Below are 26,179 nucleotides of genomic sequence, written 5' to 3'. Positions count from 1 at the left end.
CATCTTTGTGGTTGACGATTCGCTAGCTCTCAAGGGAGATCTATTCGTATTCACGAGAGGCATCGGGATCACATTCTCAATATTTGGCTAATTACAGATCTAAATGTGTACGTGATTCTATTTCGAATGAGTCACAGATTCATTTTGAAAAAGCCCCAGCGTACAGGTGAGATTAGTATCTCTGTCCTCTGTCCTGTGTGTGGAAGATACGTGTGTGAGTGTTGGCATGAACAATCGGGTCCCAAATGATTGTCACCCTTGACAAAGATGAGCAAAATGTACTGCATGAAATAAAAGTCGGTTGTATATTTTGTATAAATATATTGTATGTATTGTATGTATTGTATATATTGTATGTATTGTATGTATTGTATGTATTGTATGTATTGTATGTATTGTATATATTGTATGTATTGTATATATTGTATGTATTGTATGTATTGTATATATTGTATGTATTGTATATATTGTATGTATTGTATGTATTGTATATATTGTATGTATTGTATGTATTGTATGTATTGTATGTATTGTATATATTGTATGTATTGTATGTATTGTATGTATTGTATATATTGTATGTATTGTATATATTGTATATATTGTATGTATTGTATATATTGTATATATTGTATGTATTGTATATATTGTATGTATTGTATGTATTGTATGTATTGTATGTATTGTATATATTGTATGTATTGTATGTATTGTATGTATTGTATGTATTGTATGTATTGTATGTATTGTATGCTCAGAAAAATTGGGGAATGTTATTATTTGATACTGAAAAAAATTGCTCAGAGAGAGATATTTTGTTGAACAAGTAATATTGTTTTTTCTCTAAAAGATAAGGGTAAAAGTTATTGTCACCCCTCTTTTCACTACCTTTCAATACCTCACTTTGCGAGGATAATGGCCCGGAGACTTTATGACTTGATTGGAGAACACATTGGGAGGGATATTAGAACATTCGTCCATACAGAATCTTTCCAGATCCTTGTTATACTTCGCCTGCGCTTATGGACTACCCTCTTCAATTCAAACCACAGGTTTTCAATGTGATTCAATTCCAAAGACTGGCAAAATGTTGATTTTGCGGTCAATTAGCCATTTATTTGTGGATTTTGTTATGTCTTGCTGGAAGATCCACTTGCGGCAAAGTTTCAGTCTGGCAGAGGCAACCAGCCCTAAAATGTCCTAATTATTCTCTAGAGATCCTTTCAAACTCTGTCCTGTTGGATGAGGAGTGTCACTGCACAGCTATTTCCAGGTCTCTCCAGAGATGTTCGATCAGATTCAAGTCCGGGCTCTGGCTGAGCCACTGAAGGACATTGAGATTTGCCCTGAAGCCACTCCAGCGTTGTCTTGGCTGTGTGCTTAGGTTTGTTGTCTTGTTTGAAGGTGAACTTTTGCCCCAGTCTGAGGTATTGCACGCTCTGGAGCAGGTTTTCATCAAGGATCTCTCTGTACTTTGCTCCATTCATCTTTCCCTCGATCCTGACTAGTCTCCCAGTCCCTGCTGCTGAAAAACATTTCCACAGCATGATGCTGCAACCAAAATGCTTCACAATAGGGATTCTATTGACCAGGTGATGAACGGTGCCTGGTTTCCTCCAGACGTGACGCTTGGCATTCAGGCCAAGGAGTTCAATCTTGGTTATATCAGACCAGAGAATCCTTTGGCAAACTTCAAGCGGGCTGTCATTTGCCTTTTTTTGATGACTGGCTTCTGTCTGCCACTCTACCATAAAGGCCTGATTGGTGGAGTGCTGCAGAGATGGATGTCTTTCTGGAAGGTTCTCCCATCTTCACAGAGGAACTGTGGACCTTTGTCAGAGTGACCATCGGGTTCTTGGTTAACTCCCTGACCAATGCCCTTCTTCTCCGATTGCTCAGTTTGGCCAGCTCTAGGAAGAGTCTTGGTGGTTCCAAACTTCTTCCATGTAAGAATTGATGGAGGCCACTGTGTTCTTGGGGACCTTCAATACTGCAGACATTTTTCTGTTCCTTGACACAATTCTGTCTACGGACAATACCTTTGACCTCATGGCTTGGTTTTTGCTCTGACATGCGTTGTCAACTGTCGGACCTTATATGAACCGACGTGTGCCTTTCCAAATCATGTCCAATCAATTGAATTTACCACAAGTGGACTCCAATCAAGTTGTAGAAACATCTTAAGGACGATCAATGGAAACAGGATGTACCTGAGCTGTCACGTCTAATCAAGGTGGGTGGAATCAGGCGCAGAGAGCAGAATGCGATAATAAAGTTTATTCTCCAGTGAACAAACAAACACGGTCAACCCAAACACACACAGGGTGAAATTATCCAACATAGGATAACAGACTAACCGGAGAATAAGAAAACACGATAACCACGACAGACGAAAATGAAATGACAAATAAACAATCCCGCACAAAACAAGGGTGGGACAACCTACATTATATACAGACACTAATTAACTAAACAACACACAGGTGAAACCAATCACACAAAACCAACAGATACACGAAAAGGGATCGGTAGTGGCTAGTAGGACGGTGACGACGAACGCCGAGCACCACCCGAACGGGCAGGAGAGCAAACCTCGGCGGAAGTCGTGACATGAGCTCCATTTTTTGTCTCATAGCAAAGGGTCTGAATACTTACCTGTATGTAAATAGGGTATATCTGTTCCTTGCTAACATTAAAAAAAAAACTATTTTCGCTTTGTCATTATGGAGTATTGTGATGACGAAAAATATTAATTTAATACATTTTAGAATAAGGCTGTAATGTAACAAAATGTGGAAAAAGTGAAGGTGTCTGAATACTTTCCCAATGCACTGTTTGAGATGATTTTCTGCATATGTATATTTGTTTCTACAGATGTGCATGTCCAACGAGTTCTATTTTCATGTCATCCAACAAATGTAAACGCCTGGAGTTTGGTAAACGGCATTGGCACTTGGATTGAAAAGGGTGCTATGGTCAGATGATTGGAAAATACACAGTAGCTCTTTGGCCGTGCACGTGCCACGGGTTTTGCTTCGAAAGAAAGATGCATATGCAGAAAAGAACCAGCTGTGACAAATTCCTACTGTAAAATATGGTGGTGGATCTTTGATATTATTGGGTTATTTTGCTGCCACTGGTCCTGGGGCCCTTGTTACAGTCAACGGCATCGTGAACTTTACCAAGGACATCTTAGCCAAAAATGTTGGAAATGTCTGTACAGCATGTGCATGTGTTTGTTGAGTCATTACAGTCAAATGACACTCCCCTCCCCTCCCATCTCCTCTCCTCCTGCCTCCCTTCATCCTCCTCCTTAGGCATTCTCTTCCTCCAGCTGGGGGAGGAGATGAGGAGGGTGCACCTGACCCACGAGCTGACCAGCCTGGAGACCCTGAGGGCCCTCATCGTCCACATGTTCCCCCAGAGGCTCACCATGGCAATGCTCAGGTGGCTTTATCACACTCTACTAGAATGCCTAGCTATAAAGGCCACATAACACTGTCATAACAATTTACTTTACAAAAAAAAAACTCTTTCTAAGCTAATATCAGATGCATTAGCTGATAAGATGCAGATGATCCATGTGAATTGAAACAAATACTTAAAAAAAAAATGATGCAATTAAATTGTAAACGAAAGGTAATGCGGAGGTCAAATGCTCAGGTGTCCATGCCCATGTTCAGGTGCCCCAGCACGGCCCTGCTCATCAAGGATGAGGCCCGTAACGTCTTCTATGAGCTGGAGGACCCACGAGACGTCCAGGACCGCTGTGTCATCAAGATCTACTGCAAGGAGCCTGTCTACGGCAGCTACCCCAGTCACCACAACCCACACCTGGCCAACGGAGACCTCCGGGTGAGAGTAGAATGGGGGTATTTGTGTCTGTCTGTCAGTCAGTCTCTCTGTCTCTCTGTCCTATCCATCTGTATGTGTGGGCGTTGCTCGCCGTCAGGAGCGGTGGTCACTAAAGCTCTCTACAGAATTGAGTACAAATACTGAGCCAAGTACTCCTTCGCCCTAAATACCATTTTATTTGTAGTTACTCATACTGTTCTGACATTGATAGGATGTTGTTTACAAATGGGGAAAAAGGATCGTCATTATGTAACCTACTGGAGCACAAATTAAACTCAGCCAGTCTCTATTAAATGAGTCTGCATGAACAAGCAATATGCTAGTACAATAGTAGCACCACTGTTGCTGTTTTTGAATCCATGCCAACCTGTTTCCCTCCAAGGCAAAAAAAAGTATGTTTGCTGACTGATAATGTTGTGTAATGTTGTACATACACAGCTGGTCTCAAATGGTGGGTCGGCTAGAGACACAGCTCTGTGTATTTAATGGGGCACTACAAAGTGTGATTTCCTCAGTGTCCACATCACTAAGAACCTATCATGATCCAAACACACCAACACAGTCGGGAAGAGGGTACGACAACACCTCTTCAATCTCAGGAGGTTAAAAAGATTTTGTCATGTGCCATCAGATCCTCAGAAAGTTCTACAGCTGCACCGTTGAGAGCATCTTGACTGGCTGCATCACCGCTTGGTATGGCAACTGCTCGGCATCCGATCTCAAGTCGCTACACAGGGTGGTGAGTACGGCCCAGTACATCACTGGGGCTGAACTCCCCGCCATCCAGGACCTCAATACCAGGCGGTGTCAGAGGAAGGCCATAAAAATGTTCAAAGACTCATAGACTGTTCTCTCTGCTACCGGATGGCAAGCGATACCGGAGCACCAAGTCTGTGACCAAAAGGCACCTGAACAGCTTCTACCAAGACTGCTGAACAGTTAATTAAATGGATACCCGGACAATTTACTTTGACCCCCTTTACAGTTTCTTTATCTTAATTGTTTTGCGCTGACTCCCTTGCACTGGCTCTATGCACACTCACTAGACTCTACCCACACAACCAGCTCGAACCACTGCACATTGACTAGGTACTGGTGCTCCTTGTAAATTGCCTCGTTATTGTTTATATTGTGTTACTATTTCCTTTTTTACTTAGCAAAAGTACTATTATTTGTCTTACTTTTTAACTGCACTGTTGGGAATAGGATTATTAGTAAGCATTTCAGTGTAAAGTTGTACCTGTTGTATTCGGTGCACGTGACCAATAACATTGGATTTGCTTTGGGTTTTGGTGGACGACAACCCAAATACAGTACATTGGGAAACGTTGGCATACACAGTATAGAACTGGCATTGTGTCACTCTGGACAGAGAGGAAAAGAAGGAGAAAATAAGACGATAGAAAGTGAGAATATGAGAGGGGGGAAGAGAGGGGAGAGAAAGAGTTTTCCCACTTCTGCCACTTCCACTCATGTCAATCAACCACCCTAGGGGGCCCGTGTGCATGTGCATCTGTGTAGTGTGTGTGTTTGTGTCTGTGTGTCTGTGTTTGTGTGTCTGTTTGTGTGTCTGTGTGTCTGTCTGTGTGTGTGTGTGAACTGCAGCTGCCCTGTGTGTTTTGGAGGTCAACTATCCCATCTCCCCCGAGCTTTACATTGCAACCACCCTAACGCACAATACAGCTCACCACAACTCAGCTCCAAATTTTCCCTCCACTCAGCTCTGAATTCTCCCTTGCGTTTCATGGCTTTATCAAGCGACTTGGTTTACCTTGGGTTTTATGTGCTGGAGGATAGGAGGAATCTGAGAGATAGGAGCTGAGGTACAGAGGTGAGTAAAGGGGACATTAGACAGCCGAGCAGAGATTACTATCTGATTGCAGACCGTAAACCATGACTGGGACCACCGAGTAGCACTGCACTGAGACAGGGAGGATGGAAGGACGGACAAATGGATGGACGGCATGGCTTAGTGGAGATTGACTGGCATGTTGGTTATGAGGTGACAGGCTAGAGTAGTGGGAGGAGATACAGCGACAGTGTGATCTGCTGTGATCTATGACGGACATTCTGTATGACAGTGGGGCTTGGGGATCTAGTGTGAGATGTGGTGGTGGTCAGCCCCTGCCTAGTCGTTCATGTCTAGTGGGATTATTTTCCTGTAGATATAGAGGCAGTTGCTAAGATACAGGACGGAGATGGTGGAGATGAAGGCGCTCCAGTCATTACTCCAGTGTGTGTGTAGAATCCATTGAGGGTTGTATTGTCAGGGAGGTTATTATACAGCATGTATATACACTCAGTCACCAGTTTATTAGGTATACCCATCTAGTACCAAGCCAGACACCCCTTTGCCTCCAGAACAGCCTTAATTCTTCGGGAATGGAACCGTTTCTCAATTGGTATCAAGTTACCTAATGTGTGCCATGAAAACATTTCCCACACCAATACACAACATCCTGTACCATTGACATCAGGCATAATGGGGCCATGGACTCATACTGCTTACGCCAAATCCTGACTCTGCCGTCAGCGTGACGCAACAGGAACCGGGATTCATCGGATCAGGCAATGTTTTTTCACTCCTCAATTGTCCAGTGTTGGTGATCGCGTGCCCACTGGAGCAGCTTCTTCTTGTTTTTAGCTGATAGTAGTGGAACCTGGTGTGGTTGTTTGCTGCAATAGCCCATCCATGACAAGGACCGACGAGTTGGGCGTTCTGAGATGCATTTCTGCACACCATTGTTGTACTGCATCGTTATTTGCCTGTTTGTGGCCCGCCTGCTAGCTTGCACGATTCTTGCCGTTCTCCTTCGAGCCCTCCTCAATGAGCCGTTTTCGCCCACAGGACTGCCGCTGACTGGATGTTTTTTGTTTGTCACATCATTCTCGATAAACCCTAGACAATGCCATGCATGAAAAGTCCAGGAGGCCGGTCTTTGATGTGCAATCTTTAAATCACCTGTAATATTGTGTAGTATCTGCTCTATTGTACTCTATTCTCTTGTACCTTAACCTGTTCTATTCTATTCAACATCACTCTGTTCTGCTTCTGCTCTAACCTCTTATTTTACACTCTATTCTATTGTGAATGTTGCTTTTTATTTCTATCCTTCCTCTCTTCCTCTGGTGACAGAGGGATATGGTGTACACGCCCCAGCAGGATTCCCCGCCCAACCGCCGCCTCAGCAACGCCCCTGCCTCCGCCGCCTCTGCCCCCTCCGGCTCGCCGTCCCGCATCCGTCTCCTCTACAGTGGGGGCCGCCCATCCTCTTACGCTGGGCAACCTCACCCCCAGCATCATCCCCAAACCCACTCCCTCCCCCACCCCCACCACACCTCGCCAGGTGGCCAGAGTGCGGCCCACCACCAGCATCACCCCCAGCAGCTCCACCACCAGCCCCAGCTACAGCACCATGCCCAGGCAGGTTTCTCCCCCAGTGCCATCCTGGAGCGTAGGGATGTTAAGCCCGATGAGGAGGTCCACGGCACTGGCTCCAGGAGCATAGTGCTCCTGCGGGGCGATGCAGGGGGGATCTATGCCGACCCCTATTCCCTGGGCCAGGAAGGAGGCCGTCTCAGCCTGGCGGGCCCCCACTCATCTCTACCCCCGAGAGGGGACGCCTACGGCTCTCTCTACCGGCGTGGAGGAGGCGGAGGGGCCGGAGGAGGGCTGGGACCCGGCTCCGTGCGCTCCCTCACTTCCTACTCGGCGGCGGCTCTGCAAGGAGAGCTGATGGACAGTGGTGTCCTCTACAGGCCTGGAGGCCCACTGTATAATGATGCAGCCTACGCCGCGTCCATGTTGGCCATGGGCTTCCGGGTGCCACCCCCCTCGTCTCCACAGAAAATCCCCGACATGAAGGACTCGTATTCAGGCACCATGCCCGGCCGGGGCTCCCCTGCGAGGCAGACCCTGCGGAGGGACTCAGTATCCTCCTCCGTGTTCGGGGAGAGTCCCAAAGCTAGGGGTCAGGGGTCAGGGTTGGGGTCTGATCAACTGTGCTTAATGGCTGGACCTGGAGGGGAGAGCGGTGGTTTCAGTTCAGCACCAGCTTTCAGTTCACCTCTACCAGGCAATGAGACAGAGACCAGGTAAGAGTGCCAGTGTGTGTGTGTCTGGGGTATGTGGTGTGTGCATGTACGTTTTATGTGTCTGTGATGGGTATTTTGTGTGTATCTAAACTGACTCATACCCTATGTTTGTCATCGCAAAGGGGGCGCATGGAGGCCATGGAGAAACAGATAGCCAGTCTGACTGGTCTACTGCAGACTGTTCTGACCAGGGGACCAGAGGCCGAGAGCCCGTGAGACACACACGAAAGCATGCACACATGAACACACACAGGCGCACATGTAACGGTGGGGGACAGTGGAGGAAGCTAAACTGTTAGCAGCACACTGACGTCCGTTTCACGGGTGCCGTCACCTGGATTGGCAGTTGGGCTCAGCTCAACGGCCGGGTCTCGCTTGCTGCCTAGCGAGTTTAGAAGGGGTGAGTGTAACGCAGTTAAGAACGTTCCCGTAAGCTCACTCCACAGCTAGATGGAATGTCCCCGATGGAGGTATCAAATTAGATCGTTTTCAACCGCTCAAACGGTTGGTACGTTGGCAAGGAGGACTGTCGTGCGTTGCGAAGCAGAGGATCAATATTTAAAGCCCGGTATGGGGACACAGACAGTGGAGGAAGATATACTGTTAGCATCACACTGATGTCCATTGCGCACGCGCACACACACACACACACACACTCTCAGTACATACAGTACATACAGTACATACAGTACACACGGAGTGGGGACCTAAAGTTATTTTGTCTTTCCCAGGGACAAGATTGAGACGGCCAATGACTGCTCTGAGACAGACAGTAAGTATCAATCAGGGATACCTGAAAACAAATATACATTTACTTTTCACTGTGTCCCATTGACTTGGCAATATAAAGAGTAAGGGTTGGGGTTGCAGAGCATTGCAATATAAAGAGTAAGGGTTGGGGTTGCAGAGCATTGCAATATATAGAGTATGGGTTGGGGTTGCAGAGCATTGCAATATAAAGAGTAAGGGTTGGGGTTGCAGAGCATTGCAATATAAAGAGTAAGGGTTGGATTGGAGAGCATTGCAATATAAAGAGTAAGGGTTGGGGTTGCAGAGCATTGCAATATAAAGAGTAAGGGTTGGGGTTGCAGAGCATTGCAGTATAAAGAGTAAGGGTTGGGGTTGCAGAGCATTGCAATATAAAGAGTAAGGGTTGGGGTTGCAGAGCATTGCAATATAAAGAGTAAGGGTTGGGGTTGCAGAGCATTGCAATATAAAGAGTAAGTGTTGGGGTTTAAGAGCATTGCAGTATAAAGAGTAAGGGTTAGGGTTGCAGAGCATTGCAATATAAAGAGTAAGGGTTGGGGTTGCAGAGCATTGCATTATAAAGAGTAAGGGTTGGGGTTGCAGAGCATTGCAATATAAAGAGTAAGGGTTAGGGTTGCAGAGCATTGCAATATAAAGAATAAGGGTTGGGGTTGCAGAGCATTTCAGTATAAAGAGTAAGGGTTGGGGTTGCAGAGCATTGCAATATAAAGAGTAAGGGTTGGGGTTGCAGAGCATTGCAATATAAAGAGTAAGGGTTGGGGTTGCAGAGCATTGCAATATAAAGAGTAAGGGTTAGGGTTGGAGAGCATTGCAGTATAAAGAGTAAGGGTTGGGGTTGCAGAGCATTGCAATATAAAGAGTAAGGGTTAGATTGGAGAGCATTGCAATATAAAGAGTAAGGGTTAGATTGGAGAGCATTGCAATATAAAGAGTAAGGGTTAGATTGGAGAGCATTGCAATATAAAGAGTAAGGGTTGGGGTTGCAGAGCATTGCAGTATAAAGAGTAAGGGTTGGGGTTGCAGAGCATTGCAATATAAAGAGTAAGGGTTGGGGTTGCAGAGCATTGCAGTATAAAGAGTAAGGGTTGGGGTTGCAGAGCATTGCAATATAAAGAGTAAGGGTTGGGGTTGCAGAGCATTGCAATATAAAGAGTAAGGGTTGGGGTTGCAGAGCATTGCAATATAAAGAGTAAGGGTTAGGGTTGCAGAGCATTGCAATATAAATAACATGATCCATTGCGTAGAATTGTAAATGTTCTGTAGCTGAGCTGCTTACTGTATGTGAATTGCTCACGTGTGACCAATGTGCACGAAGAACCATCAAGTGTGTGTTTGCTTATGCTAGTAATGGGTGCCATGCTTCTTGTGCCTTATTTTAGCTGGACGGTTAAAAAACAAGAAAGGTATCATCTTGTCCAAAGTCGTCATCCTCTTTCCCCTGTGTGTCTCAATGACAGACTGCTTCCCTTATAGTTGGTGTCTCTCGTTTGATGCACTTTTGAGTTTTTTTGAGGATTCTGTTTTTGATTCTCTTGTTCTTTTTGTCTGCGTTCAGTGTCTGGATTCAGGACTGGGCTCAGAATAATGTTTCCCAATCCCTACTGTTCATGCTGGAATGTTATTTTGCTCGTCTTGTTAGCATCGGTAATGGTATGGTTAGGTTACTTTGTGTGCATATTTGGTTCTTTGGGTAGATCAAGATGTATTTCTACTCCTGATTACCGTTCACACAGACCTGCAAAAACAATGGTTAATTGCAGGAAGTCGTCTGTGTGAAAGGGGATTTTGTGCTGTCAGATGAAAATAGGCCATTCACCTCTCTATCTACGCCCATTCCAGACAGGTGTTAGAAGGTCAGCTATTAGTTAGACAATGAACCTAGAAATACACAGTAACTGTCACATGCCCTCCCCCTAAAACAAGGTGTTCTTCTACAAGGAGTTATGCCAAGCTCCAATTTCTCTGTCTCCCAGTAGAGGTTAGAAATCTTCCAGGAAGTCAGTTGAACAGTACACTGCAAGCACGTCTGCTCCTCCGTTGAAATTGTAACGTGCTTTACGACCTTGTGTTTTAACCATCTCCTCTGAAAGAATACTTCACCTAAATTACAAAAACCCATTTTACGTTTCTTTGCCCGGAAAGGTATCAATGCTAATGGACTATTTTCAAAGCAATTCAATTATTTTCCGTGTCAAGCAACAAAGTGATTTTTTTTTAGTTCGGCTGAACTCTAAGTTTGTGAGTGACTTAGTCTTTTACCAAACCAGTCCCTTTATTTTGTTATGCATGAGAAAATGTGCCTGAGAAATTGCCATATAGCAAAGCTATTTGTTCATTGTCATTTCAATGGACCATTGTGTGTCATTTTCAACCGCAAGCATCAAAGACTTGCTCGCTCGGGCTTGTTGTCGATGCTCTGTTGTTGCCCCTGGAATTTAAATGTATGTAAAGAAATACAGCTTCGGATATAGTTCCCAGTGTCCTAAAAACCTTCCCCATTCTGTCAATCACCATTACACCTGTGAGTAATCCTGTAGTCCCTCCCCACTTTACGATGGATGATATAATTGGCTACAGTGACAGTGGAATGCACCGTCATGAGACCCTAATCCCACTTTCTGATTGGCCAGCCCTGACACCGTCGGCTCCATTGGCCCTGATGCCGCCACCACTCATAGGGTCCTCCCAGCCACTGACGGTGTCGCGGCTGCAGATGCAGATCCACCTGCATGGCCTGCAGCAGAACACCAGCGAGCTGCGCAAACAACTGTCCCAGCTGCGCAACATCCAGGTGAGCACCAGAGAACAGTGTGGCAGTGTATACACACACACACACACACACACACACATTTCTCAAGGCAATGTTTGTTTTTACATGTGTTTATGTATCAATCACTTCTCTTGCTCGTATCACTGCTCTTTAGTAAGCTTTACGTATCGGCCTCAAGGCCTTCGACAGAGCTTTGTGTGTGCAGACTGGACTTTGTGCTTGTTTTGACTTAGGCTTGTTTGATGTATTGTCTAAGTGCGTGTATGTCCCAACGACATGTATTTGGGTCTGTCGACGTCTCCCCTCCCAGTTGGAGAACCAGGACTCAGTACAGTCCCTGCTGAGGCAGACCGAGTCGGAGCTGAGCCTTATGATGCTGGACGCCATGCGGACCCAGGAGGACCCTTTGCAGAGGCAGCGCCTCCTAGTAGAGGAGGAGAGACTCAAGTACCTCAACCAGGAAGAGCTGCTCATCCAGCAACTGCAGTGAGTTTAGCCTTTAATTCAGGGTCTCTAACTCAAGATAGGGTCAGTGTGAATGAAGAAAGAGTGCAAACTGCTCAGATAGAAAAAAAGATGAAGGTGTGTTTGAGCTGGAACTGTGCAGTGCCAGCATACTTGTTGGCCATGCTATACTGATGTCATTTTTTGGTGCCCACAGTGATCTGGAGAAGTCAGTAGAGGAACTGCAGAGGAACTCGTCAGTCAACCACGGCCTGGTGACTGAGCAGGAAGTGGAGCAGAAGAGTATGGAGCTAAGGTCTCTGGGAGAGACCCTCACAGAGCTCAAGCGTAAGCATACAGTACCAGTCAGAAAATTAGATACATACTCATTCCAATGCTTTACATTCATATACAGTACCAGTTTGGACACCTACTCATTCCAGGGTTTTTCTTTATTTGTACTATTTTCTACACTGTAGAATAAAAGTGAAGACATCAAAACAATGAAATAGCACACATGTAGTAACCACAAAAGTGTTAAACAAATAAAAACACATTTTGTATTTGAGATTCTTCAAAGTAGCCACCCTTTGCATTGATGATAGCTTTGCACACTCTTGGCATTCTCTCAACCAGGTTCATGAGGTAGTCACCTGGAATGCATTTCAATTAAAAGGACTGCCTTCTTAAAAGTTAATTTGTGAAATGTCTTTCTTTATGCATTTAAAGCAATCAGTTGTGTTGTGCCAAGGTAGGGGGGTATACAGAAAATAGCACTATTTGGTTAAAGACCAAGTCCATATTATGGCAAGAACAGCTCAAATAAGCAAAGAGAAACAACAGTCCATCATTACTTTAACACATGAAGGTCAGTCAATCTGGAACATGTCAAGAACTTTGAAAGTTTCTTCAAGTGCAGTCGCAAAAACCATCAAGAGCTATGATGAGACTAGCTCTCACGAGGACCGCCACAAAAAAGGTAGACCCAGAGTTAATTAGAGTTACTCGCCTCAGAAATTGCAGCCCAAATAAATGCTTCACAGAGTTCAAGTAACAGACACATCTCAACATGAACTGTTCAGAGGAGACTGCTTGAATCAGGCCTTCATGGTTAAATTGCTGCAAAGAAACCACTACAAAAGGACACCAATAAGAAGAGACTTGCTTGGGCCAAGAAACACGAGCAATGGACATTTGATCGGTGGAAATATGTCCTTTGGTCTGAGTCCAAATTTGAGATGTTTGCTTCCAACCGCTGTGTCTTTGTGAGACGCAGAGTAGGTGAACGGATGATCACCACGTGTGGTTCCCACTGTGAAGCATGAAGGAGGAGGTGTGATGGTGACACTATCTGTGATTTATTTAGAATTCAAGGCACACTTAACCAGCATGGCTACCACAGCATTCTGCAGCAATACGCCATCCCATCTGGTTTGCACTTAGCGGGACTATCATTGGTTTTTCAACAGGACAATGACCCAACACACGTCCAGGCTGTGTAAGGGCTATTTGACCAAAAAGGATAGTGATGGAGTGCTGCATCAGATGACCTGGCCTCCACAATCACCCGACCTCAATCCAATTGAGATGGTTTAGGGTGAGTTGGAATGCAGAGTGAAGGAAAAGCAGACAACAAGTGCTCAGCATATGTGGGAACTCCTTCAAGACTGTTGGAAAAGCATTCCTCACGAAGCTGGTTGATAGAATGCCAAGATTGTGCAAAGCTGTCATCAAGGCAAAGGGTGGCTACTTTGAATAACCTCAAAATAAATTATGTTTTGATTTGTTTAGCACTTTTTCGGTTACTACATGATTCCCATGTGTGTTATTTCATAGGTTTGATGTCTTCACTATTATTCTACAATGTAGAAAATAGTGAAAATAAAGAAAAACCCTTGAATGAGTAGGTGTGTCAAAACCTTTGTCTGGTACTGTAGTATATGTACAGTAGTATATGGGTACTGTAGTATATGTACTGTAGTATATGTACTGTAGTATATGTGGGATAACGATACAGGAAGATGCAACATTGAGGCAATTAGCTGTGTGAAAGCCTGCTACGTTTGGATGGAATAAAATTGACCCCTCGTGTAATTACCTTTCTAGATAATTGCAATCTGTCACATCGTGTCAATGGTGTCAGGGATTAGGCAGGTGAACGTCCATAATAGGAGTGTCTGATTAAGAAAGATGTGCTCGCACGTGCAGATGTTCACGTGTAGCATCATGGCTAAAAACCAAACAGTTAGAACGAGATGCTTGTTAAACAACTGATTTTTGTTGTGCACCCTAAATGACCCCACAGGGGGCAGAGAGTACAGCGAGCCCCGGCAGAGAGCATGACAGGAGACACAAAGACGCTGCATGACCTTTTTACAAACAAGCTTGGATATATCCTCCTTCCCTCTCTCCTTCCCTCTTTCCTTCCCTCTCTCCTTCCCTCTCTCCTTCCCTCTCTCCTTCCCTCTCTCCTTCCCTCGCTCCTTCCCTCGCTCCTTCCCTCTCTCCTTCCCTCGCTCCTTCCCTCGCTCCTTCCCTCTCTCCTTCCCTCTCTCCTTCCCTCCTCTCCTTCCCTCGCTCCTTCCCTCTCTCGTTGATTTAATTACACTTATTTCTCCCTCCCTCCCCTCCCTCCCCTCCCTCCCCTCCCTCCCTCCAGACCAGTTCCCCAGTCTGCAGAGTAAGATGCGCGTGGTGTTGAGGGTGGAAGTGGAGGCTGTGAAGTTCCTGAAGGAGGAGCCACAAAGACTGGACGCACTGCTGAAACGCTGTAACACCATGACCGACACACTGACCACCCTACGCAGGTATGGTTTAACACAACACAACCCAATATACGCCATATACACCTTGTTGTTACGCTGTTGTTCAATTGTTATAACCGGTTGTTACGAGGGACCCATTCAACTGGTGACTTGTTTTTCAAGATAAGTCAAAATGATACTCTTTCAATACAACGAGAAAGCATGTTCATATAAAAATAGTTTTGGAGCAGATTAAAAATATTTTTTTGTTTTTTTGACTGATCCCGGAAATCTGGTCACCAGAATAGATGCAATTAGGGCCCTGATACTGCTGTGTGTTGTTAGTGTATTGTATGCCACCTGTATGTACAGAAAAGTGACCGAGGGCCTGTGGAAAGGCCAGAATGACATCTCCAGCCAGTCAGCCAAGCGAACGGAGCACACAGGAAAGAGTTTGGACCTCGACATACTGACCAGTCCACCGCTCAGCCTCAATGACCTGGGTGGCAGTGCCAGCCTTGCCAACTGGATGCCCGTATCAGGCAGTGACCCAGATGCTTCGGGAACTGAGCAGGACCCCCATCCTACGGCCAGCTACAGAAGCCGGGTCCTGGACGAGCTGCCGAGCCGCCGCGGTGCTGGCAAATCAGTGTCTGCGGAGGTCAGACTGGTACGGAACACCGCTCCTGTATTTTTACATTCTATACAATCCCCCTCACAATGCTAAATGTACATTTTTACTGGGGAATCGGTACATTTACCAGTGTGACAATTTCCCTGGAAATGTATAGATGTTCTGATCTGACAAATTTTCCCTATCATGTACAGTATATCCGTGTACATTTCTGCAATATATTTCCAATATACAGTATTTGGGTCGACAAATATATGTGTTTGTATAGGCTGCGGAGCGGGACTGGGAGGAGAAGCGAGCTAGTCTGACCCAGTTTAGTGCCCAGGACATCAACCGTCTGCTGGAGGAGACCCAGGCTGAGCTGATGAAGGCCATCCCAGACCTAGACTTTGCTGCCAGGCAGATCAACAAGCCTGCTGTGCCCCCCAAACCCCACCCCAAACCTCAGTTTACCACCCCCATCACTACCTCCACCACCACCTCCACCACCACCTCCACCACCACTAGCACAAACACCACTACCAGTACTGAGCACCAGCCCAACATGGTGCAGGTCACTGCCCAGAAGCTGGAGGGGGGCTCACGTTGCGGATCTGGTGAGACTGAATACGACATGCACATTATATTATTTGTGATTTAGTTATGACTGAACTGCCCTATAAAGATATATTATTGTGTGTTTAGCAGAGCTGACTGTTACCAGGTATCGCACTGAGAAACCCTCTAAGTCTCCGCCTCCACCCCCTCCTCGCCGCAGCTTCCCATCAGCCCATGGGCTCACCACCAACAGCACTGGAGAAGTGATCGTCACCACCAAGAAGGTACAGTAAGAGAGAGATGGCTGAGCAAGAAATAACTGCAAAGCACAAAAGTATACATTAATGTTTTTGAAGATACTTTGAGACAGGCTATTTGGATGCATGGATGTTCTAAAGATCTGTCACATACTGTAGACATGTTGCCAACCCTGTTTGTTTTTGTAAGAAGCTGGAGCCAGAAGACGGAGAGGCTCCGAAGACTCTGGTCAAGCTGAGAAGGACACCGTCTGACACCCCCCGCCCCACCTCCACTCCCCCCGTCATCGCCGCCTCAGCGATTAAAGATGAGGACGACGAAGAGAGGATCATTGCTGAACTAGAGGTAGGCGTCCTTTTTGTTCCCTGATGTAATTTACAGCGTGTTACACTGGTGCTAAATTGTATACCTCGAGTAGCTGCATACAAAATGTATAAGAATGTGACATGCGGTGTGTATTTTGTCCGTTGCAGTCGATGTTCGGTGTGCCTTAGCAATGTGATAACGTTGTCTCTACGACCCTTTCCCCACACGACACCACTCACCATCCGCCAAACACCACTTGACAGATATTTCAGCGAACCACTGTCAAAGTGTCCCCTCCCCACTCACTGCCCAGCACGATACCGAGGCCTACCCCTGCAGCCCGTACCCTTCCTTGCGCCTCAGGCTTCCTGGGAAGAAAGGTAAACCTTGAGCCCCCCCCCAAAATGCTCACTTTTTTTTGCAGTGCCCGTCTCCTGTCCTCTTCCCCTTGCTTCAGTCATTGCTGTTCCACTGCACTTGTTTCTTAGAGGGCCACTAACCTGCCTGTTGATCGTCTCCTCTAATTCTGCCTGATGCAGAAGTTCTCTGGGCTGAAAACACGGCATAGTGCTTATCTTTGTCGGATTCGACTACCAAACATATACTGTCTAATTCCATTCAATCTAACTCCCCTGTCTCACTTTGCTAACGACTACCCCCCCCCCCCCTGCTAGTTCCTCTGACTGCATTCTACATTCTGATCTGCATTCAGTATTCTAACTAAGCTGGGCTCTAATTCTCTAACAAACTAACTGTTACGAGGACTGACAGTCCTACACTTCTGGCGTGCATATTGGAATTACATGTAGACTGCATGGAGTGTGTTAAGGTGGAATAACATATTTCAATTCAAGGTTTGCTGACAGACTAAGGCAAATGTCAGAACTCTCTTACTGCTCGAATGACACATTTATCTCTGTAAAGGGTCTCGTTTTATCGCTCCCAGATCAAAACAAGACACATCGCACTAGGAGGGAAGCTGTCAAAAACAGAGGTGGTACAGCCGCTTTCAGGTTAATAGAATTGATCTGCTGGATTTGGACCAGCTTTCAAGACACAAAACTGGCCAAAACGGATCAGCACCAGTGAGACTGTCTACACCCAAAACGGAATCCTATTTCCTATATTGTGCACTGCTCAGGGCTCTAGCCAAAATGTCATCTCAGATATGACCATAACCTTCCTCATGCTCATTGTCCTTCCGTAGAATGCAAGCAACTCACCAGGGGGATCCAAGGGACCCCAGTCAACTGTAGCGGCTAGACTGAAGAACCTGCAGCAAGGCAGCCTGGAGAGGCCCAAGACCAGGAAGCAGAGAGAGGACTTCCCCAAGATCCAGGGCCAGCAGCAGGTATTCCACTTCTAGAATGCCCCTCAGGGGAGTAGCCATCTTCAGAACAGCTCTGGTGGCCTTTGACAGCTGTCTGGGCAACTAGTGGGTTCTTTCGGGACTATACTGGGATACAATATGTTATCAGTGGGAATGTAGTGACGCGAAAAGGATTGGGCTCATCGGAAATCACCAATGTTGGTTGTTATATTATTTGACTTTGAGCTGTGGTTGGATCCAAAATGGATTGTGTACTGAGCGGGCTCTATTATCCCATTGGCTGGCATTGATGTTTGTGAGGAGGGTAAGATCATGGAGGTATTGTGCACTTAACAAGCTAAGTGGCACCTAAACTGCACTTCTCGATTATGCCATGGAATAGTTGAACATCTCAGTGCCGAACCCCTGACTTTTCACCGAGCAGATGATGATCCTACAGTACCACGGCTGTCTGACTCGGCTTCCTTTATTTGAACCGCTGAATCATTCTGTCTCCAACTGAGTCCTTGAAACCACAGTCCAAAAGTGAGAGGGTCAGGCGATGGAAAAGTCATACTCATTCCAGGGATTTTCTTTATTTGTACTATTTTCTACATGACATAACACATGGAATCATGTGGTAACCGAAAAAGTATTAAACAAATAAATATTTTATATTTGAGGTTCTTCAAATAGCCACCCTTTGCATTGATGACAGCTTTGCACACTCTTGGCATTCTCTCAACCAGCTTCATGAGGTAGTCACCTGGAATGCATTTCAATTAACAGGTGTGCCTTGTTAAAAGTTCACTTGTGGAATTTCTTTCCTTCTTAATGTGTTTGAGCCAGTCAGTTATGTTGTGACAAGGTAGGCGTGGTATACAGAAGATAGCCCTATTTGGTTAAAGACCAAGTCCATATTATGGCAAGAACAGCTCAAATAAGCAAAGAGAAACGACAGTCCATCATTACTTTAAGACATGGTCAGTCAATGCGGAACATCTCAAGAACTTTGAAAGTTTCTTCAAGTGCAGTCGCAAAAACCATCAAGAGCTATGATGAGGCTAGCTCTCACGTGGACCGCCACAGGAAAGGAAGACCCAGAGTTACCTCTGCTGCAGAGGATACAGTTCATTAGAGTTACTCGCCTCAGAAATTGCAGCGCAAATAAATGCTTCACAGAATTCAAGTAACAGACACATCTCAACATCAATTGTGCAGAGGAGACTGCGTGAATCAGGTCTTCATGGTTGAATTGCTGCAAAGAAACCACTACTAAAGGACACCAATAATAAGAAGAGACTTGCTTGGGCCAAGAAACACGAGCAATGGACATTTGATCGGTGGAAATATGTCCAAATTTGAGATTTTTGGTTCCAACTGTCTTTGTGAGACACAGAGTAGGTGAACGGATGATCTCCACATGTGTGGTTCCCACTGTGAAGCATGAAGGAGGAGGTGTGATGGTGACACTATCTGTGATCAATTTAGGATTCAAGGCACACTTAACCAGCATGGCTACCACAGCATTCTGCAGCGATACGCCATCCCATCTGGTTTGCACTTAGCGGGACTATCATTGGTTTTTCAACAGGACAATGACCCAACACACCTCCAGGCTTTGTAAGAGCTATTTGATGGAGTGTTGCATCAGATGACCTGGCCTCCACAATCACCCAACCTCAACCCAGTTGAGATGGTTTGGGATGAGTTGGACTGCAGAGTGAAGGTAAAGCAGCCAACAAGTGCTCAGCATATGTGGGAACTCTTTCAAGACTGTTGGAAAAACATTCCACCAGGTGAAGCTGGTTGAGAGAATGCCAAGAGTGTGCAAAGCAGTCACCAAGGCAAAGGGTGGCTACTTTGAAGAATTTGTTGACCACTTTTTGGTTACTACATCATTACATATGTGTTATTTCATAGTTTTGATGTCTTTTATTCTACAGTGTAGAAAATAGTAAAAAATAAAGAAAAACCCTTGAATGAGTAGGTGTGTCCAAACGTTTGACTCTGACTGAAGCCCTCCTCCCTCCTCTCTGAAGCAGCAGTCTTACGTGGTTCAGCAGGCACTCCAACCCAGTAGGCTGATCTGAATGGCCCTATCCCACCTCAGCCCAAACTGTCCCTCTCAAAGGACCTTCTGGCAGCTCTCAAAGTCAGGTAGAGATAACACAGAAAGCCACTCCGTTCCAGCTAGCACCTGTCCTGAGCCAGTCAACCCAATCCTCTCATTACCCTAACGGGGATAATCCACACTCCATTAGCTAACTAAGATAGAGGCCACCTCATTTGAACTCTAAGAAACAGCCCCCATGTGGTGCTCTTTAGGCTTAGGGGGTCTATTCACAGGCTATTCGAGTTGAAAAGACTATCCGTTGGACTGAAAAAGAGTCCCAAAATGTTGCCATGGTTCAACTCGCTTCGGATGGCTGGATTGATGCACTTCTACATTCATCTTGATCAGATCTGAAAGGTTTTTACCTTGTATGGGGCAAATTAATCTCATCCACCACCAAAGCTGTAACCACATCCATTTTGGTGAAGCACAAGGTTTGCACCAGAACAAAAACCATACTTCACTCTTTGGGGTGAAAGTGAAAGGAGTCAGAAACCACTTGGAATCCGTGTAAAAAATAAATAAAAGTATCATAAAAGTGCAGAAGATGACCTCCCAGAGAGGTCAGTGCGCTTCCCAACAATGCCCATTAGTGAATACAGTAGTTAGCACATGGCTAACATGTTAACCTTTATTTGACAGTGGAGGAATACACACCAAGCATTAGTATTCATGTCTATTTCCAACCTGGTCTCAGAGCATTTCGTATTACTCTGTACATAAATCCGAGAACTCCATTTAATATGATATGTTGCGATTTCTTACGGGAAATCAAATCAAATCAAATTGGTTGGCTACACATTTTTAGCAGATGTTATTGTGGGTGTAGCGAAATGCTTATTTTCCTAGCTCCAACAGTGTAGTAATATCTAACAATACATGCAAATCTAAAGAGTAAAAAGTTGGCATGTATTTATTTGTGGATGTCCTTCAACCATTTCGTATGATATTTAACAAAATTGCTAAATGTACAATATGTTACGAATTTGCAAAATGTAGGTTATGTTACGAATTCCAATTTGTTGCTGCTAATGTTAGCTAGGTGGCTAACATTAACGTTAGTTAGCTGGCTAACGTTAGCTAGGGTTAAGAGATAAAGTTGGGGTTAAGGTTAGGTTAAAGGGTTAGGGTTAGCTAACATGGTAAGTTGTTGCAAAGCTGCTAATTAGTTCAAATGCTAAAGTTGTCCATGATGAGATTCAAACACACAGCCTTTGGGTTGCTAGACATTTGCGTTAAACGCTCACCCTTCCACCCCAACCAACCACCCTCCTTTCATTTTTTTGCCTTAAATGTCACCTTCTGTCTTATGTAACCATCCTAAATGTAACATATCATACTAATTTAATGGTCCCGAATTTATATTTACTATGTTAAATCTAGCCTATGAGACCAGGCTGCTATTTATGCTGTTTGCTGGAAACCACTCAATTGTGTGAGATTGCGTATGCCTCCAAGTGTACCTTCCTTCCCTATCTCCTTTTTGTCATGATGTCAAATATGCCCTCGGAGTCTGCGGATGCTGTTTATTAGGGTCATTACACTGTGCAGATTTTTTTGTGTGTGCAGATTACGTTCATGGCAAGAGTGAGTCCTCTTATGATGCAGATGATGTATTTTATTAAATGTCTGACCTGATGTTTGTAGCATACAGTAAATACAGTAATATATATCTAGGCAATTGGGTCAGTAAAATGTGGTAAACTGTCTGTGATCAACCAAACAAAGGACATGTTCAATTTAAACTATATGTTTAACATATGCAAATAATATGAATTAATATACTGTATGTTGGAGTCAGTTGAATATATTGGACATACATGCATCTGTGTGACCTGTATGTACAGTGTGGGTAAAATAAAACCCCATGGGTAGGCTATTTTGTGTACTGTGATGCATCATGTTAGGTTAACTCTTTCAACAATACAGGACTGCTTCAGACATGAACCAATGAGGTCATTTTTGAACCAATAGGATTTAACCAAGACCGTACCATTTTATCCTGAGGGGAAAATGTGCACGAGCTGAAAAATTGTTAACGTCAACAAAAGTGAAGTTTGTGTGTGCACAACATGTGAATGCCTTGGGGTTATCTGATTTTAAAAAGGCTTAGTTGGTATTCTGCTATTTGATATCTTAGCCCAGTGCCTGAGGACATTGTGTTGGACATTGTCTCAACACGGTGCTATAGCTACATTCACTGTTCCAATACCTGTCCAGAAGGAATGACAACAGGCGAAGGCCAGGTGCTGTCCTTTATATCTCTCCTGAATAGGTGGACTTTTTGTTTGGCCCCTGAATGGATGATTTTGGCATGAATCCTTTTTTAATGATCCAATATGAATGTGATTTATCTGGGGAATGGAGGATCTCGTGGATGGCAGAAAGTGGGAGGATCCCTCAATCTTCTGCGGGGTGGGGAGGTGCACCTGTCTGTTCATGTCCGTGTAAAGGATATGTTGTGATACAGGCTCCAAGAGATACAGATATACCGGTGTCCCTCAAGTCAAAATTAGAGGATATGTAGTACGTCTTACCCGGTCGTACAATACCATACAAATTGTACGACCGGGTTAGGTGAAAAGGGTTAAGGTTCGAATTAGGGTTTGAGGAAGGGTTAGCGCAAATGCTGCAGTTGTCCCCGGGGCGACTCAAACATGTAGCCTTTGGATTGCTAGTCTGCCACGGAATACGCCCACCCACCCTACCCGACCAACCTCCCTACTTCCGTTTCTGTCTAACGTAACTAGACCATTAGTACTGATCGTATGTCTTGAGAGGGGCTCGGAAATGTGTATAGCATATTCAGATCAAATCAAATGTTATTGGTCGCATACACATATTTAGCAGATGTTATTGTGGGTGGCTCTGCGGCTCTGAGGCCAGGCTGCACTGCTTGCCCCTAGTGCTCCTTCCATAATTACAAATGGCTCCTTCCTCTCCCCACATTGAATGAACTGAATGTACATATCTATAACCTCCATGTCCCATGTAGACCAAAGCTAGTGTAGACTTCTACTGCTCTTCATCCCACCCAGTCTATCTCACTTTGAGCAGTGGGCCTCCCAAGGACACATCCCAGCTCCATCTATCATGAGGAGAATAGAGCCAGAATATAGATGACATTGATCTAAATCTACATCAGTGCAACCAGCTCTCTTGGCATCCTTAAAGGCACGCCTCTCCTCTCTTCTCCTCTCCTACCTCCCTTTGTCTATGCTCTTGGCTTAATAGGAAGTCTGCGTCGTTAATCTTAGGCTTTTGTCTTGTTTCTCCTCTTAACCCTTTTGCCCCGTTGAACGGTTGGATGTGTAAACCAATGTGGCAGCGGTGTGGGGGCCCTTAGACATCTAATCGGAGGAGGAAATCTCTTGTTCGCTAAAGGCCAAGGCAATTCATTAGCAGTGGCATCAAATTGAGCTTGATGTTGTGTCCAAATGTGTCAGCGAGAGAGGCTCAGTGCTGGCTTTTCCCTCCTTGAGTTTGTTTGTTTGGGTCTCCAAGGCTCTTATGGAGAAGCCCCTGTAGGTGCAAAGTGATGGGAGGATAATTCATTTCCATTCATTTAGTCTGGGAGGCAGCCCACTGCTTGGACAAAGAAAGCATCTTAACTGTTTCAGACATGACCAATTCATTGAAAATGTGTGTTGTTTCAGGGGTGAGGATTGTTTGGGTTGATCCTAACAGCCAATAGTAGCTTTGGGTTTTTAGCCCTGAATGTGTCCAAACGAGCCAGCAGCCGAGGACAAAAGTACAAACAAAAAACATAATTGAGCAATCACAGAGCAAGAAAGTATGCCTAGGGTTAACCAGGGTAAAAGCAGAGTTCAGCCTTCACTTATAAAGATCATATAACTTGAGGACACCTATTATCCTGTACTGTAGAGTATAGCTCCTCCATTACCTACTCCTTTTCCTATCCTTCTCTTCCTCTCTCCTTCTGAAATCTCAATCTGTATTGCTTCACCCCTCCCTTCCTCTCCTCTCCCAACTCCCCTTCCTCTCCTCTCCCAACTCCCCTTCCTCTCCTCTCCCAACTCCCCTTCCTCTCCTCTCCCAACTCCCCTTCCTCTCCTCTCCCAACTCCCCTTCCTCTCCTATCCACTGTGGAGAAGCTGCATCGGGACAGGTAGCCCGTCCTCAAGTCCTGACAGCAGTGCAGTACTGATCACAGCATCACTTCCTCAGTTTTGCCTATGATCTGCTTAGCGACAGCCACATGGCTCAGATCTTGACGACTGTCGGGCTGATACACCAAACACAGCATACCCCTGTGGCCAGTCAGGGGAAATGCGCTGCACTGGCTGAAGCATACAGTAGCACCCCATGTGACCACATAGATGTAAGATAGCCAATGACCAAGATCGTAGCTTGACCCTGGTCTGTCTCTATCTGGAAGGCGTCACCAAAGAACAGGGAAAACAAATGTGATCTTAAAACACTATTAAAACCCTTTAAACAAATTAGAATGCAACAGAAAAAGCTGCAGACCGCAGACTTTTCCCAGACACCCTATTGCAGTAGGTTAGGTTAGGAGTTAGATAGAGATCATGTGAGCAATGTTCTCTCTTCTTCCAGGTGCTCTGCTATCATGGTCAGTATGAGTAGTGGGATAAACACTGAAGGTAAAATGGTGGACAGCAAGATTCAGCACAAGATCCCACTTCTGACACCAAATGTTGCAAATTGAACACATAACGATCCTAAAATCCCACAGTAAACACGGGTACTCTATCCATAATGTGAAAGGTTCTGGACTCATTAGCCACCATTGTCATCATTGCCACAGCAATATGAAGATTTCCATCCCAAGGTTTTATGCGTTACAATTTTTTATTTTTTTTATTTTACCATGCCACTAAATGCAAGTCAGATAATCCCACAGAATGGTTATGTGCTGTTTGAAACTGCTGGAGGAAAGTGTAAAAATATTGCCATGGAAGCTCTCTGTGCACAAATATATACCACTGGCACAAAAAAATATACATAACTGGAGATAAAACATCACCCTTGGTAAATCCTAGACATTAATATAATGTATTATTCATTTTAAATATAGAAATAAGAGCTAATATGAAAATAAAGACCACGCAATTAACCTCGGAATAATCTAAATCATATCAGAGATATACTGTATTGTGAGAAAATAGTATACTACCCGATAGTTATTGTTTGCAATGATTATATCATGTACATAATTCAATCTTCATCTATGTTTTATATTATCAAGACTGTATTTTTATACTTGAAAAGAGGATTCATAACCACATTTTTGAAATGTATTCTGTAAATTAATTTGTATGTGTTTTGTTTTCTATTGCCATCATTTTGGTTCCTTAGTACTTACTTAGGCCATTGAGCAAATTGTTTGTATCATTTCTTGTCATAGACTAATATGGTTCATGGCAGGATACAAAGAACACATGCAGTGACATTTGTGAAAAATCTGAAACCTTTGGGAGGCTTGTTTGGGAAACAATAGAAATCAATGACGAAGGGTTGTAAACTACTTAAAGTAGCACTACACTCAGCTTGCACGGATAGAGGGAACGGAAGAAATAGAGAGACCCAGAGCACATTTCCTCATCCCTCTTTACAAGTAGTCACTGGTGACTACCCACAACTGTCTTCCTCTATCCTAATCAAAAGTAAACAATATTGTACGTACAATATGGTTTCTCGATGAATGTGTGGTCGTTTAAAGTAGTCTGTGGGTGTTCAAAATCATGTAAATAGACCGAGAAGATGTTACTTATATGGGTTTATGTGAATTTATTGTTGTTGTTGTTGAGAGAAACGTAATCCAAACAGCATGCACATACTGTACATTCCCAGAATTTGCACGCTGGGTCAACAAAAGGTTCTGTTACTTCTGTCAATACCTCTCCTCTGTGTATAACTCTTATGTGTATATTAGATTAAACATTGCACAGGATAATAGATTTTGTATCATGTGCAACAGGGTCAGTCAAAACAAATGTCACTGTCAACGTTGATGTTAAGAAAAAGATCTGAAAACATCGTAGAGCAACTACTCTTCCGTTATTCTGAGAGTGATTCTCGCTGTGCGTGTGAGATAAGTGTTGTTTATTGAGTGCTGAAGAAGAATGACACAGCATTACGGTATGCTAAAGACCAACTAACAGTGCAAATGTTACGCCAATTCTACTGTTGCTGCTTTTTGTGAGAAGATGATCAACTATGGTACTTAACAAAGACTGCTGCTTTTGTACCTCTCTGTTGTGTTTTTGTGACAATAAAAGTGAACCTCTTATACAAGAAAGGATTTGATTCAAATTCATTCAGGGTCTGAAATGAACTCCAAACCAATTTCATGTTTCAT

General features: G+C 44.5%; 1 protein-coding gene across 9 annotated transcripts in view; it reads left to right on the top strand.

The window, feature by feature from the left end:
- Nucleotides 1-26,119, top strand: part of LOC109869962 (SRC kinase signaling inhibitor 1-like) — a 46,858-nt gene extending 20,739 nt beyond the window's left edge. Inside the window, exons 4-19 of one of the 9 annotated variants that reach the window (XM_031804874.1) lie at nucleotides 3,318-3,447; nucleotides 3,684-3,855; nucleotides 6,992-7,950; nucleotides 8,073-8,162; nucleotides 8,682-8,722; nucleotides 10,098-10,121; nucleotides 11,349-11,509; nucleotides 11,799-11,974; nucleotides 12,150-12,280; nucleotides 14,592-14,739; nucleotides 15,049-15,346; nucleotides 15,579-15,906; nucleotides 15,998-16,131; nucleotides 16,295-16,450; nucleotides 16,675-16,791; nucleotides 17,619-18,390. In XM_031804874.1, the coding sequence (XP_031660734.1) occupies nucleotides 3,318-3,447; nucleotides 3,684-3,855; nucleotides 6,992-7,950; nucleotides 8,073-8,162; nucleotides 8,682-8,722; nucleotides 10,098-10,121; nucleotides 11,349-11,509; nucleotides 11,799-11,974; nucleotides 12,150-12,280; nucleotides 14,592-14,739; nucleotides 15,049-15,346; nucleotides 15,579-15,906; nucleotides 15,998-16,131; nucleotides 16,295-16,450; nucleotides 16,675-16,791; nucleotides 17,619-17,777 (3,224 nt within the window). In that variant the 3' untranslated portion in view covers nucleotides 17,778-18,390. Of the gene's footprint in view, nucleotides 1-2,605; nucleotides 3,448-3,683; nucleotides 3,856-6,991; nucleotides 7,951-8,072; nucleotides 8,163-8,681; nucleotides 8,723-10,097; nucleotides 10,122-11,348; nucleotides 11,510-11,798; nucleotides 11,975-12,149; nucleotides 12,281-14,591; nucleotides 14,740-15,048; nucleotides 15,347-15,578; nucleotides 15,907-15,994; nucleotides 16,132-16,294; nucleotides 16,451-16,674 lie in introns of those variants that run through there. The other 8 variants (XM_031804873.1, XM_031804881.1, XM_031804880.1 and 5 more) reach the window with 8 other exon arrangements.
- The last annotated feature ends 60 nt before the right edge of the window (nucleotides 26,120-26,179 follow it).

The sequence above is a fragment of the Oncorhynchus kisutch genome, linkage group LG25, assembly GCF_002021735.2.
Source record: "Oncorhynchus kisutch isolate 150728-3 linkage group LG25, Okis_V2, whole genome shotgun sequence".
NCBI lineage: Eukaryota > Metazoa > Chordata > Actinopteri > Salmoniformes > Salmonidae > Oncorhynchus > Oncorhynchus kisutch.
This window is presented reverse-complemented; position numbering and strand designations above follow the sequence as displayed.